Source organism: Rhinatrema bivittatum, chromosome 9 (genome assembly GCF_901001135.1).
Source record: "Rhinatrema bivittatum chromosome 9, aRhiBiv1.1, whole genome shotgun sequence".
NCBI lineage: Eukaryota > Metazoa > Chordata > Amphibia > Gymnophiona > Rhinatrematidae > Rhinatrema > Rhinatrema bivittatum.
The window spans coordinates 58,421,969-58,435,924 of record NC_042623.1 but is presented as its reverse complement, the minus strand read 5'-3'; the positions used below and the strand labels follow the sequence as shown (position 1 = coordinate 58,435,924).

At 42.5% G+C, this 13,956-nt stretch overlaps 1 protein-coding gene across 2 annotated transcripts in view; it reads left to right on the top strand.

Annotated features, from left to right (window-relative positions):
- LRRK2 (leucine rich repeat kinase 2) overlaps window positions 1-13,956 on the top strand; it is a 584,366-nt gene that overhangs the window by 432,248 nt on the left and 138,162 nt on the right. For both annotated transcript variants that reach the window (XM_029617357.1, XM_029617356.1), the window contains 3 exons: window positions 5,208-5,354; window positions 6,865-6,965; window positions 9,235-9,425. In XM_029617357.1, the coding sequence (XP_029473217.1) occupies window positions 5,208-5,354; window positions 6,865-6,965; window positions 9,235-9,425 (439 nt within the window). The remainder of the gene's footprint in view (window positions 1-5,207; window positions 5,355-6,864; window positions 6,966-9,234; window positions 9,426-13,956) is intronic.

Genomic DNA, 13,956 nt, shown 5'->3' with positions numbered 1-13,956 from the left:
GTGGAACAAAAAAGCCTGCGACCAACTGATTAGAAAACTAAGATCAGACAGCAAAGGTAAAAAAAAAAAAAAAGTATTACTTTTTACTGATTGGCACATGTAATCTTTCGTAATGTGCAAGAGTAACACTTTCTCTATGCGGATCTCACAATGTACGAGATCAACATGGAGGAAGTGGAAACCCACGGGGCCGGCACAGAGGAGGCAGCAGAATGGGCTTCAGTGCCAATAGCAGCAATCAGCGCCTCCCAAATAGCCATGCGGCATCAGTGACAGTGGCAGTAGAGGAATGAGAGAGGCTCCGAGGTTGCTGGCAAAAGAAAGAGAGGGGGTCTGCCTTTAGTGTGCATGTGTATGAATAGGAGTCTGCCTGGGGTTTGTATGTGTGAGAATGGTGCATGCCTGTGTGTGGTGTATGTGTGTGTGTGTGAGAATGAATTGGTGCCTGCATGGGGGTCTGTGTGTGTGAGAATGAATGTGTGCATGCCTGAGGATGGCGAGGGAGTGGTGTGAAAAGGAATGGGAGCCTGTCTGGGGGTCAGTTTCAGTGTGTGAGAATGACTGGGAGCTTGCCTGGGTGTGTGTGTTTGTGTGTATGTGAGGGAGTCAGAGAGAGTGAGAGCATGAGTGTGTATGAGAAAATCCAGGGGAGTAAGAGTTTGTGTGTGGGGGGGGGGGGGGGGGGGGGGGGGGGATGTGTGGAGGGGGAGAGAGTGTCTTAGAGCCTGAGAGTGTGTCAGTGTCTGTGAGAGCGAGAAGTTATGGTGGGTATAAGAGCATGAATATGTATGTATGTGACAGTGTATGTGTGAGAGAGAATGGACATGTGAGTATGTGTGAGAGAGAGAGGATAACCTCCTAATCCTTGACAATATCTGGGTGACTGGAAATCAAGAGCTCCCACATATGGACAGTAGGGGCTTTTTAAAATCCTTATTAGTTTTAATTATTGGGTGTTATTTGATATGTGTGCTGTTTTTAAATATTTTATTGGTATTTGGGAAATTGTAAAAAATGTATATGATTTTAATTAATAGAAATTCTATTTATCAGTAGTTTTAAAATATTCTTTTATTAGTATGGTTTTACTATTATAACTGATGCTTTATGTTTCTTGATTTTATTTGTTTTATGAGGAATGGTGGTTCTGTTTTTCCATTGTTAATACACAGAGTCTGGCTTCTTGGGGTTTCCATTTCAGTTTTTGTCTAATTTGTGCTCCTTTATTTTGTACTCTGTATTTGGTGAGGGTCTATCTCTGCTCTGTGTGTGTGACTGTGATGAGAGATTCTGCTAGCATAGGTATCTATAGCAATCTGGTTTGTTTTGTTTCCTCAGTATTTACCCTTGCTTTTTCAAAGGTAGGGTTATTGTTTGAGTCGTTGGTGTTATTGCTGTTGTGTTACAATGGGATTGCAGTATAGATTTTGAGTGTCTTTTTTGCGAGGTTTTGTGTTAGTTCACAATGTGCCTGGCAGTGGAAGGTGTTTGTGCTGCTGTTACTGTGAGGTGACACCAGAATTTGAAAATATCTTTTAGTATGATGAACTGTAAGGGAAACATCCAAGCTCCATTGTTTGGGGGAATTTCAGTGGATGCACAGAGTTACAGAACTGGAGGTGCAGGAATTATATTGACATTCTGTCCCTTCCTATAAATTCCAGACTTCACTCTCATAGCCATATAGAATTAGTTGAATGAGTCTATCAAATAATTTTATAGTGTGAAACTGGCCAGCTTTTTAAAATTACGCAGAAGACCCTTTGGACTTTCTTATTAACACCAAATATTCAAAAGCTGTGTTCATCCCATCAAGCTCATATATCTCATTAAAGAGGTAAATTGAATAACACAATAACTTTGTTTTATTATTGTTATTCATAAATTAGAACAATAACATTAATCTTGGAATATTATATATTTTTAGTATGAATGAAAGTTTTTCACAAGATAGGTTTTGTCGTGAAACATTTTATTATGTATATATTTAAGGAAACATAATAAATTGTCAAAATACATTTCGTTTGTTTAACCTTTAACCTCTGGTTTGCTAGTAGACTGAATTACTGCGTCCCGAAATTATGTTTGTCTAAAAAGTGTGTCACCAACATGAAAAGTTTGGAAAGCTCTGCCTTATACTTTTAGTTCACTTTTCATTTTGTCCACATTGTGGATCTTAGTGTCATCTGTAAAAAGGCAGACCTTTCCTTTTAACATATCTGTGATATCATTGACAAAGATATTGAACAGAACAGACCCTAGGACCGATTCCTGAGGCACTCCACTTTTCACCTCTCTCTCCTGAGAGTAAATTCTGTTTACCATTACTCTCTTGGCCATCATGCAACCAGTTTCTAATCCAGGCTACTTCCTTGCCATCCAACCCCAGGCTGCTCAGTTTATCTATGAGCCTTCTATGCGGTACAGTATCATACGTTTTGCTGAAATCTAAGTAAATCATATTCAGTTCATGTCCTTGATCTAATTCTCTTGTCAACAAATCAAAGAAATCATTGAGATTCATTTGACATGATCTGCTAGGATAAAACCATGCTGTTTCAGATCCTGCAATTCACTGGAGTGTAGATAGTCCACTATTAGTCTCCATCAAATTTTCTGCTAAAAGCTAACAGGCCTGCAGCTTCCAACTTCCTCTCTGTTAACCCCTTTTATGAAGTGGGACCTCATTCATCTGTGGGACCATGCTCATCTCCAAAGATCTATTGAAGGAGGTCCTTCAGTGTCTAGGACGTCTCTGAACTTCCTTAGTATCCTTGGGTGCATCCTATTCAACTCCCACGGCTTTGTCTACTTTCAGTTTTGCTACTTGCACACAGGCACGTTCTTCCATAAATAGTGTCGTTATCTGCTCTGCTCTCGTATGCATCCTTAACACCTATCAATGGTCCTTCTCCAACCAATTCTTTAGTGAAAATTGAACAAAAGTATTTATTTAGCATTTCTGTTTTCTTTTCCTCTCCTCTCTCCTCACATTGCAGCTCATCTCCCCTCACTCTTACAGCACCACCTCTGGCCTTCCTTCTTTAACTGCCATTCCTGAAGGAAGTTTTGTTGCCTTGCGATACTCTTGCTGGTTTTTTTTTTCTTACATTTGTGCTTTGGCCATTCTGACTTCTTTTCGTACTTCTTGCAGCTTAACTAGATTTTCTTTCCTGTGTTCTTTTTCTGATCCTTTGTACTTTTTCAGTGCCAGGCTTTTGGACCTTATGTTTTCAGCCATCTCTTCAGAAAACCATACCAGTTTTCTTTTCTGACTTCTAACTTTCCCGACATACAGATATCTCGCCCTTCCTCGAGCTCCTTTTTAGTTTAGCCCACTGTTCTTCCACTTCCCTCGCTTCCTCCCACCTCCCATGTTCTTTAGTGTCTTAATATCTTCTCTTTCCTTTTGAAAATTTTGCTTCTGCAAGGTCTGCCAGTACCTAGGCTCCGGTGGGCTTTTTGGTTGCGTTAATTGCAGGCAGGATCTGTGAGGGAAAGTATGCACGTATGTACTGTAGCTGCCCTGAACTCTTCCCCCCCCCCCCCCCACCCTCTGCAATTGTCCCTTTTTCCTGTGGCTACACCTGGGTCATCCTGGGAAACTGGGCAGCTTGATTTAGCACTTTTCAGCCCCTAGTGATTTACCCAGCTGGCTCCCTTTCAAAATTGTCCTTGAGATACTCTTTTTCAGTGGACTTCTGGTATTTCTCATCGTGTGTTCCTTCGTGCCTCAGGCTTCCCATCGAGGGGCCCTTTCTGAGCTCATTCCTAGCAGTTTTTTTTGTTTTAATTTTTTGTATTCTGTTTTTTGATTGTCTCTGGATATTTGTCTTTTTTTGTTATATATTGTGGATTATGCAATGTTGTGCTTTTTTCTTGTACACCGCCCTGATCTCACTAGAAGGGTGATATAAATCATGAGAGGTACATAAGTGAATGCATAGTTTTCCTTCACATGCCCTGCTGGTCAATGTTCCCCAAGTTAGCACCATCTTTCTCCAAGTCATCCAAGAACTTCATAACCTTATCCAGGCTTGAAAAAGCAGGCCAAATGCCCTTAACCTGTACTTTAAGTTTTGCAGGGTAAGTTACCTGCAATAATCTTTTTCAAACAGCAGGAAAAGCAGACTTCTTTCTATTTCCTTGTCTCGCAGCTATAATCTGTGTATGTAAACATTTGCTGCCCTTGATATAACATAGCTCGCCCCAGTTCTCTCTTTCTTCGTAGTGTCCACTCCTTTCGCTGGAACCTATGAAACCTGAGCAAAAGAGCTGGCAGCTGCTGCTCACCACCCCCCTCCCCCCAGGCTTCTGTGCACTCTGCCCAGACTCAAATTTGGAGAACTTTTGCCTGCTTGAAAGATCTCTGTACACAAATCTATATCAAGATCAGATCTCTCTGACCCCATTAAATCCACTTTATCTGAAAGTGAGGCCACTCCTTTTATAGAGCTCAGGTACAGTATTTGCCATATCAGTCTCCCAGTCCTTCAGATCGCTAGCTGTCTACTTCACTTTTGTTATCCACAAATCCATTTGATTGAGCTTCTCATTTAGGCTCCCTGTGGAGTCTTTAACAGCACGGAGATCCTTGGAAAACTGAAAATGGATGGCTTTCTTTTCATTCTATCTTTCATTCTTTATTTTCTTCCTATCAGTCTCCATAGCAGATGGCCCAGGGATTGGAGAAACAGTGACCAGAGCCTCAGTCTCTACTACATCTCCTGATTCTATAATAATGATTTTCCCCATCCATTCTGAGAGATTCTGAGGCCTTCATATGGTCATGGTCTTCAAGGATATTGTCAACCATGAAATTAAAGCTTTGTGCTGGTTATTGGAGCATTCGAAGGAGGAAAAAGATGATTAATTGAGCTTCTGGTCGGAACTTCATTAATGTACTTCTGACTCAAGCACAAGAGTTTGCATGATTTTTTTTTCTAACAAGTTATTTAAAAATGAAATCCTTGGGCAAAAGCTGCTGTATTTCAAAACTGTACAACCAAGTTGACTTGTAGGGCTTATTTTTGTACAATTTTTTGTTTTTAGTCTTTGGCCTTTAGTCTTTGTCTCTATCACCTTCCAGAACTTAGAAATGTATGCTATAGGAACATATACTTGGTCTGTTAAAGTGCATGTAGGGTTCATTAGGATACATATCAAGTAATACTGCTGAGGAATGTACTTGTTCTCTATCCTCATAGGAGACCTCTTGGTGAATCCTGATCAACCAAAATTAACAATTCCAATATCTCAGATTGCGCCTGATCTAGTATTGGCTGATTTGCCTAGAAATATTATGCTAAATAGCGACGCATTAGAATTTGATGACTCGCCTGAATTTCTGTTGGGTAAGAATATTTTTTCTCGATTGATGTGGTTTCCAAACTGTAAGTGGTGGTGAGCTCACTGGCAATGTAAAAGACTTATGTTTTTTTTATACAATATTGTTTGTACTTTGAGTTTCCATAGGGCAGTTCATCACTTTGTTTTATATTAAAGAGATGTAATTTGAAAAAGAACACTTTTCCAATAGTGCATATGAGAATTATACTAATTCTTTTGGTATGGTATTAAGATGCATTAAAGGAAATTACTCAGGGTGTCATGATGATGTTGTCACTTTTTTGTGGGATATCAGACTAAGCAATTTCAAATATTCACCTCAATTTAGTAAAAAGTAAATAAATAAAAAATGATCATGCATATGTAGCTGTTTAGATTGAAAGAAAGCCAGAGGGCCGTTGAATATCCCACTTTGTAATTGATTAATAAGGATCTCGTTATTAGTAACGTGGAGAAAAGTGAACAATAACTCGACTCTGCAGCAGCAAAAATAAATTCCTTTCCAATCCCAAATCGGCTTAAGTCCCTGAATCGCTTCTAAAACAGGGATGAGTCATTCTGGTTCTCAAGGGCCACCAACCAGTTAGGTCTTCAGTATATCCCTATGGAATACGCATGACAGAAAGATTTGCATGCCTCCATTCCCTCAATTACATGCAAGTCTCTCTTGCATACTTATTAGGGATAGCCTGAAAATCCAACTGATTGGCTGTCTATTCCTGGTTTAATGACGCTGTTGGACTCACCCAGCCCTTTGTCCTTCAGAAACATGTCCAATTTTCTTTGTAGCCTGTTGACCACTCTGAGGTCAATATTCAAAACTCATTGGTGGTATTTAGCTGTATAAGTATAGCTTGTGTGGTTAAGTAGCAGCCACTGAATATGCGTCTACATTCAACAGCCACAGCATAAGTTGTGCGGCTAAGTTAGAACTGCTGTTTGAATTTCTACCCCTCTGAGTTCTTAGGGAAATCCATTTCCACTTGGCCTTAACGGAATTTCATGCCTCATGGGGCTTTTTATTATTGACTTCAGTATTCATTTAAATATCTGCCGTAGTCCTCCACTAAGCTAATGCTGTAAGCAAAATCTGCTGCTGTGCTGATCCTCATACAAACTCATTCATGCAATCTGCTTTACATAGAGAGGGTAATTTTCAAAGGGACCTCTCTGGGTTAAAGAGTGTTTTTATGCAGAATTGGCATTTTACAAAATTGCCTGCCTGATAAGCAAGTAAACTTAGGCATATACCCAGACTCCGTAGCTTTGATATAAATAGCTGTAAATAGAAGCAGGAAAGGAGACCTTGTTTACATGGGACATGGCCATAATAAGCGAGTCATCCCTTTGATTAGAAAAATATAAAAAATTTAAATAAGTTGGGACAAAAAAGAAAGGAGACCCTGGAATAAGACCACGAATAGAAGCATTCTTGACAAGATGGGAGGCAGCTGATATTTTGTAGGCTGTAACTGTAATAGTGGTTTTACAGGATTTAGTTTCATATCTCAATAGGTGATGGAGGATTTGGGTCGGTGTATCGGGCATCTTATCAAGGATATGACGTGGCTGTTAAGATTTTTAACAGACACACTTCTCCCAGGCTTTTGAGACAGGTAAGACATTTTCTTTAATGGGTTTCAGGTCATGTTGCCACCTGGTCAACTGTGGGCTGATCCAGTTTCTGGTTTTTGGCCCGTCACACGCATGGGTTTTGTAGTTCTGATCTATCCATCGGATATTCCCTCAGAACATCACAAGCCAAGATCTGCAACAGTGCAAAACCAGGACTGGATCAAGCTGTTGAGTTAACCCAAGAATCTAAATAAATAAAATGATGTGGCAACCCCAGTATGATGTTTTGCAACTTAATGTTTTTTTGCAAGTTGGTAATGCTGGTAACTTCATTGCCATGGTCACTCAGTACAGCAAAGAAGAAACAGCTTTTATTCTATGGAATAACAACTACAGCCACATCAGGTGCTGTTAGCTGAGTAGACCCTGAGGCCCAGTTCAAGCCCTAAGAGCTGTTGCTTATTTCTCACACCAAAGATTGGATTTTCCTTCACTACTTTCTCTTTTTCTACCACCAGAGTTTGAATCGGGCCATGTGTGACTAAGAAATATTAGAAAGTTTAGAATGGCTGGGGTCCCTTCACCTATAAGCTCTAGTGGATAGCAGCTTTCAGTAAAGTCTAAGGCTATTTTTAAATGATGTAAACAGCAACAACTGGGGGTCAGCTGTGACCCATCCAGGCTCGTCCCTTCCTCCCTGCCCACATCAATCCCACACGTGACTTGATCCACAGTCAATACACAGACAGGGCTTGATCAAGTGGAAAATATATGGATGCAGTTTAATTAATGATGTGACCCCAGCCTAGATCCCCCATACTTTTAGATGAAATCCTTAGTGTCCAGAGGAGCCTAGCGTGCCCTCTGGGATCCGGGCTGGTCGACGCCATTTGGGACTCTGGGCCTCACTAGATACTAGGGAGTTCATGTAAAGGTATGAGGGTGACTCCGGGGGGACGGGCTGCTAGGCACCAGGGACTTGTGATAAAGTATGAGGGAGGGTCTGCAGGGATCCTGGGGGGAGAGGGGGCTGGGAAGCCCTTGGAGGGGTGAGCCTAGAACTGGGGAAGGGGAGATAGTTTTCAAAAGGAGAAGGGTTTGGGGGGAAAGGGCGGGGCATTACTGTCAGCCTTGTGTTTTTGTTTGTTTTGCTGGAGGGCTTCCTTGAAAAGTGATGGGGATGGGAGGTTTTGCAGGGGTCTGCACAGAAACCCCGGGGGGGTGGATTTTGGCACTTTAGGGAGTAGGTTAGGGCCGATACTGGCCTGTATAGAAGATGGCAGCCCCCATTGCCATCACACGTTATTGCCGTTTCACAGTAATATTTTTCTCGTAGAATTTTTCCACGAGAAAAAATGTTGCAGACAACCCGCTGTGATCTTTTCTCATGAGAGTGGCAAAACAAGGGATCTGTCTCCCCCATGCAATATTTTGCACCTCCAGTGATAAAATTCCAAGGCATCGTGAATTAGGCCCTTGGTCACAGGTGGAGTTAAATTCCTGCAGCCAAGTGTTAGTTTGTGGGGCTGAATCTTGAAGTCATGGTGCAGGGTTCCTGTTCTCCGGATTTATGTTCAGAAAACCTGATTTGTGCATAAATCCTGCTTTCTGCACACAAAATCTGTTTTATACACACAAAACTCGATCTGTGTGCAGCAAATATGCTCTGTTCACAAATCCTTTTTTCTGCCCATAAATCATGTTTTATGCGCAGAAAAGAGTTTTGTGTGCAGAGGTCGTTTTATGGCCAGAAAACCTGGTTTATGAGCATAAATATTTTTGTGTGTGGTAACCTTTTGTGTGCACATTTTTATGTGAACATTAGCCAATTAGTGCACTTTTTCTAAATTCCTGATGCATTAGCATACCATTAGCTTACTGCATCAGGACTTGCTATTTTTTTTTTAACTCATGTCTTATTTAATTGGCCCAATAGTTTTTGTTTTGTTTTGTTTTTTAATAATGGCGAGGCCACTATCTATCTTTAAACCTGTAGGAGGGAAGGAAATTGTTCCATTATGTTTAGATGTTCCACACACCCATGCGAAGGCTCACAAATTAAAATGCAAGAGAAGCTCTGAGCATGGTGCTCTGTCAGAGCTGAAAGCAGTGGTGAGACCGCAGTAAAAGGGTCTCAGGAATTTGATTGTCTTTCATAATAGATAGAGAAGGAGGTTTAAAATGCTAATCGTAACTGCTAAAGACTGTCCAGATTGCTAATTTCTGCATAATTTACCATGAAATGGAAAGCCTTGCCAGAGTGTTCCATTAATACTGCACCTTATTCAGCTAATACCTTGAAATTCACAGGAACTTACAGTGCTCAGTCACCTTCACCACCCAAGCTTGGTGTCTTTGTTGGCTGCTGGTGTTCGTCCAAGGATGTTAGTAATGGAACTTGCCCCCAAAGGGTCTTTGGACAGCATGCTTCAACAAGAGAGTACCAGCTTAACTAGAACTCTTCAACATCGGATAGCTCTGCATGTTGCAGATGGCTTGAGGTAACTGGCTTTTGTGAACAGGGCCATTGAATCTTACCCATGATCTGTGTGGACAATTTCCAAAGGCATCTAGTCCACTAAAAAAAAAAAAGAAAAAACTGTTTATCCCAGGACAAGCAGGATGCTAGTCCTCACATATGGGTCACGTCACTGAACGGAGCCCAGTGCGGGAAACCTTTTTGTCAAAGTTTCTAGAAACTTTTTGACTGGCCCTGAGAGGCCACTGAGCATGCCATGATATTCTCTGCCACAGGTGTCTCTCTTCAGTCTTCGCTTTTCCGCGCTGCCGTTCGCATCGCGGGACTACAGCCCTCGCATTTCGCAATTCTTGTGACTGAAAAAGTCAATAGTTTTCTTGATATTCTCTCTCATAGGAGCTCTCAAGCTCGCCGGCTGGTGAGTAATATTTTCATTCTCATATTCTTCGGAATTTTTTTCCCTCACACTCGCATCCATCGACGGCCGTCGGTTCCAAAATGGCAACGGGATTCAAAAAGTGCCCCGTTTGCAATAGAAACATGTCGATAACTGATCCGCATTTGGAGCGTGTACTTTGCCTCGTAGAAAAACACGATGTCAGTACATGCCCCAAATGTGCAGAAATGACAGTAAAAGGACGGAAAGCCAGACAAGAGAAGATGGAGCATCTGTTTTCTCTTCAGCTAATCCCTTCTCCCTCAAAATCATCGAGGTCGTCTCCGGCTGGAGCAACCAAAAGGGTTTTGCTTAAAAAACCGTGTCCGGATGGCTCCAGTGATCGCCCGTCCTCTCCATCCTCTGTACTATCGACAAAATCGGCAGAACACCAGAAATCCAAACATCGCCATCGATGTCCCAGGATGAATCGATGCCAAAGCGGCCCAGACAGCAGGAAACACCGGCTCCTTCTATGCCTGGGCCTTCGCCGTCACCGATTCCAACCACTTCGTCGATGGACACCTCAGTACCGCCACCGCGTACACCATCGGTGATTTCACCAATTGTACAGCCTGAATTGTCTACATTAATAAGACAAGCGGTTCTACAAGCTCTAAAAGAGCAAAATATTCCGACGATTCTGTCGATGCCGACACTGTCCGTGTCGATGCCTCCAGCATCGATGCAGATAACTTTCACATCGGTTCCGATGCCCCCAAGATCGATGCCAGTAATAATACCGATGCCGGTGGTAGCACCGATGACGGCATCCTTCTTGCCGCCCAGGATTTCGACTGGTTTCATAACCACTACACCGAGGCTCGGGACACCATCCACATCACTCTTTGCACATATTCCACCATCGGTACCATATCCACCGACGACGACATCGACAGCATCCCCGCTACCATCGGGCCAACCTGCACTGGAACCTCCAGAAGTTCAAGATGAGGCCTTTTATCGACGCCTTTTACAAAGGTACCAAAATGTGATTGATAATTTACCACCTGTTAGGCCACATACTACGTCTGCAGATGTTTTCATCGATGACCCACAGCCTTGTCCTTCAGGACTCCAGCTCCCACCTAAACCAATGCCAAAATCACCTTACAGAGAAGATTCAGAAGACTCCTGGGATGATGAACCCTCTCAATTTTCTTCAGAGGAGTTCATGTCTAACCCTTCTTCTCCTGATCGAAGAAAGAAGTCACCCCCAGAAGATCTTTCCTTCTCCTCATTCATACAAAGCATGTCTGACTCAATCCCATTTAAACTTACAGCAGAGGAAGACACAAGAGCACAAACCCTTGAGGTGCTACAGTTTGTGGATCCACCCAAACAAGTACTGGCGGTACCAGTACATGAGGTTTTACTAGATCTCCAAAAACGAATCTGGGAACACCCAGCTTCTACCCCTGCAGTGAATAAACGTGTGGAGACTACTTACATAGTCCAACCAGCTCCAGGCTACCACAAACAGCAATTACCACACCAGTCTGTAGTGGTGGAATCAGCACAGAAAAAATCTAAACGTGTGCGCCCACACTCATCCATCCCACCAGGCAGGGAGCACAGATTCCTGGATACACTAGGTAAAAACGTCTACCAGAGTTCCATGTTGAGCACCAAAATCATGCCTTAACTCATATAGAAACGAAATCAACAAAACCAAGAAAGAATTCTTCTCCAAAAAGATACACCACTTCTCATTTGATTCAAGAGCCCTCTTCTCTTATGTTTCAGCCCTCACCAAACCTCCCGGACCTAGCATACCAGATGACCAAGCTCTTAAAAAAGCCAATGAACTAGCCGACTTCTTTGACAACAAAATCACCACACTCGTAGCCCCTCTCAAAGGGCCATCTCCGCACACAAGCTATGCAAGCAGCCACAGCCCTCAATCATCAATAGCACCCATTCTACAACCTAACACATACACAGCAGCGCTCGAAACTCTTGAACCCACGTCCACCTTAGAAATAGTAAACATCCTTAAGAAGATAAAACCGTCCTCTCACCCTCTAGATCATATTCCCTCAAACCTGCTGAGTTCAATCCCTGACATCATTGCCAAACCAGTTGCAGATATCATCAACCGCTCTCTCGCCCAAGGCCAAGTTCCCAACCAACTGAAGTTGGCAATGCTCAAACCTCTCCTCAAAAAACCCAACCTTCCCACCACAGATCCTGCTAACTACAGACCTATAGCAAACCTTCCTGTGTTAGCTAAAATTATGGAGAAAGTTGTTAACAGACAACTCTCAGAATTCCTTGACGACAACAATATCCTCACCACTAACCAATTTGGATTCCGGAAGACAAAGAACACCGAATCGCTATTAGCCACACTATCGGACAGCATTATCTTCAATCTGGAAAAAGGCCAACCTTGCCTCCTCGCACTTCTGGATCTCTCCTCTGCGTTCGACACCGTGAACCACTCTAGCCTCCTACAACGGCTAACAGACATCGGCATTACAGGAGCAGCTTTCAACTGGTTTAAATCCTTCCTGGAGAACAGAACATACAAAGTCAAGATAAACAACAAGGAGTCTCACCCCATTCAATCCAAAATGGGGGTACCACAAGGATCCTCACTCTCCCCCACCCTTTTCAACATATATCTTCTCCCACTCTGTCACCTACTTACTAACCTCAATCTAATCCACTTCCTATACGTGGATGACATACAAATTCTCATCCCTATAACGGATACTATTCACAAAACCATGTCTTATTGGAATAAATGCCTCTCAACCATCAACAATCTACTCGCCAGCCTCAACCTAGTTTTAAACACTAACAAAACCGAAATCCTTATAATAGCACCTGAACAATCTGCCCCGCCCACCTCCAGCAATTCTCCAGACACCTCTGGATACACCACCTCACCTCAAGTCAGAGATCTGGGTGTACTCCTAGATAACAGACTCAGCCTCAACAAATTCATAAATAACACTACAAAAGAATGCTTCTTTAAATTACAAGTTTTAAAGAAACTAAAGCCACTTCTACTCTACAGAGATTTCCGCACAGTACTCCAAGCCATCATTCTCCCGAAATTGGACTATTGTAATTAACTCCTTCCGGGCCTTCCCGCCTGTACCACCAAACCCCTCCAGATGGTCTTGAATGCCATAGCAAGAATTCTCACCAATGCCAAAAAAAAGGACCACATCATCCCGATCCTCCAGCATCTCCATTGGCTTCCCATTAAATACAAGATACAGTTCAAAACCAACATGATGATTCATAAGGCCCTACATAGCATCTCTCCACTCAACTTAACCTTCCAGCTCCAGCTACACACTTCCAAAAAGCCGACTAGAAGGGCATACCAGAACAGAATGATCACACAACCTGCAAAATCCTCCCTGAGGAAACGCGCACTATCCACAGCAGGCCCGTCTCTCTGGAACTCGCTACCACCAGACCTTCGCCTTGAGCCGTGCCATACTACTTTTAAAGTGAAACTCAAGACTTGGCTCTTCCTACAAGCTTTCCCAGAGAGCAAAGAGCAGGAAGAATGACAACCCTCCTGTCTCACAGCAATAATGTAATGTAATATTTATTTGCTTTATTGATGTGTTCTAAGTTGATCTTTTTTTGTAATCTGCTAAGTTGATCTTATTTTGTAATCTGCTTTATAATAGTTTACTTGTTCGATATGTTCCATGTACACCGCCATCCAGGCGATAGTTATCTATGTTACCTGTGAACCGGAGTGATATGTATATTATACAGGAACTTCCGGTATATAAAAACCAAAAATAAATAAATAAATAAATAAAAATTTCTGCGTATCAACTCTACATCACTCAATACCAGAGGAACCTCTGGAAGCAGATGGAAGAGTTCATAACCTCTTTACCCACCCAGTTCCAAGAGCCTGCACAAGCTGTAATAACAAAGGGACTGGAAGCAGGCAAACATGAGGTAAGAGCAGTCTATGATAATTTTGAGACTGCTTCCGGAACAGCAGCAGCTGGAATCACTGCTCGCAGATGGGCCTGGCTCAAAGCATCTGACCTCAAAATTGAGGTACAAGACAAACTTGTGGACCTGCCCTGTCTTGGTGACAATCTGTTTGGGGACAAAATACAAGAAGCTGTAC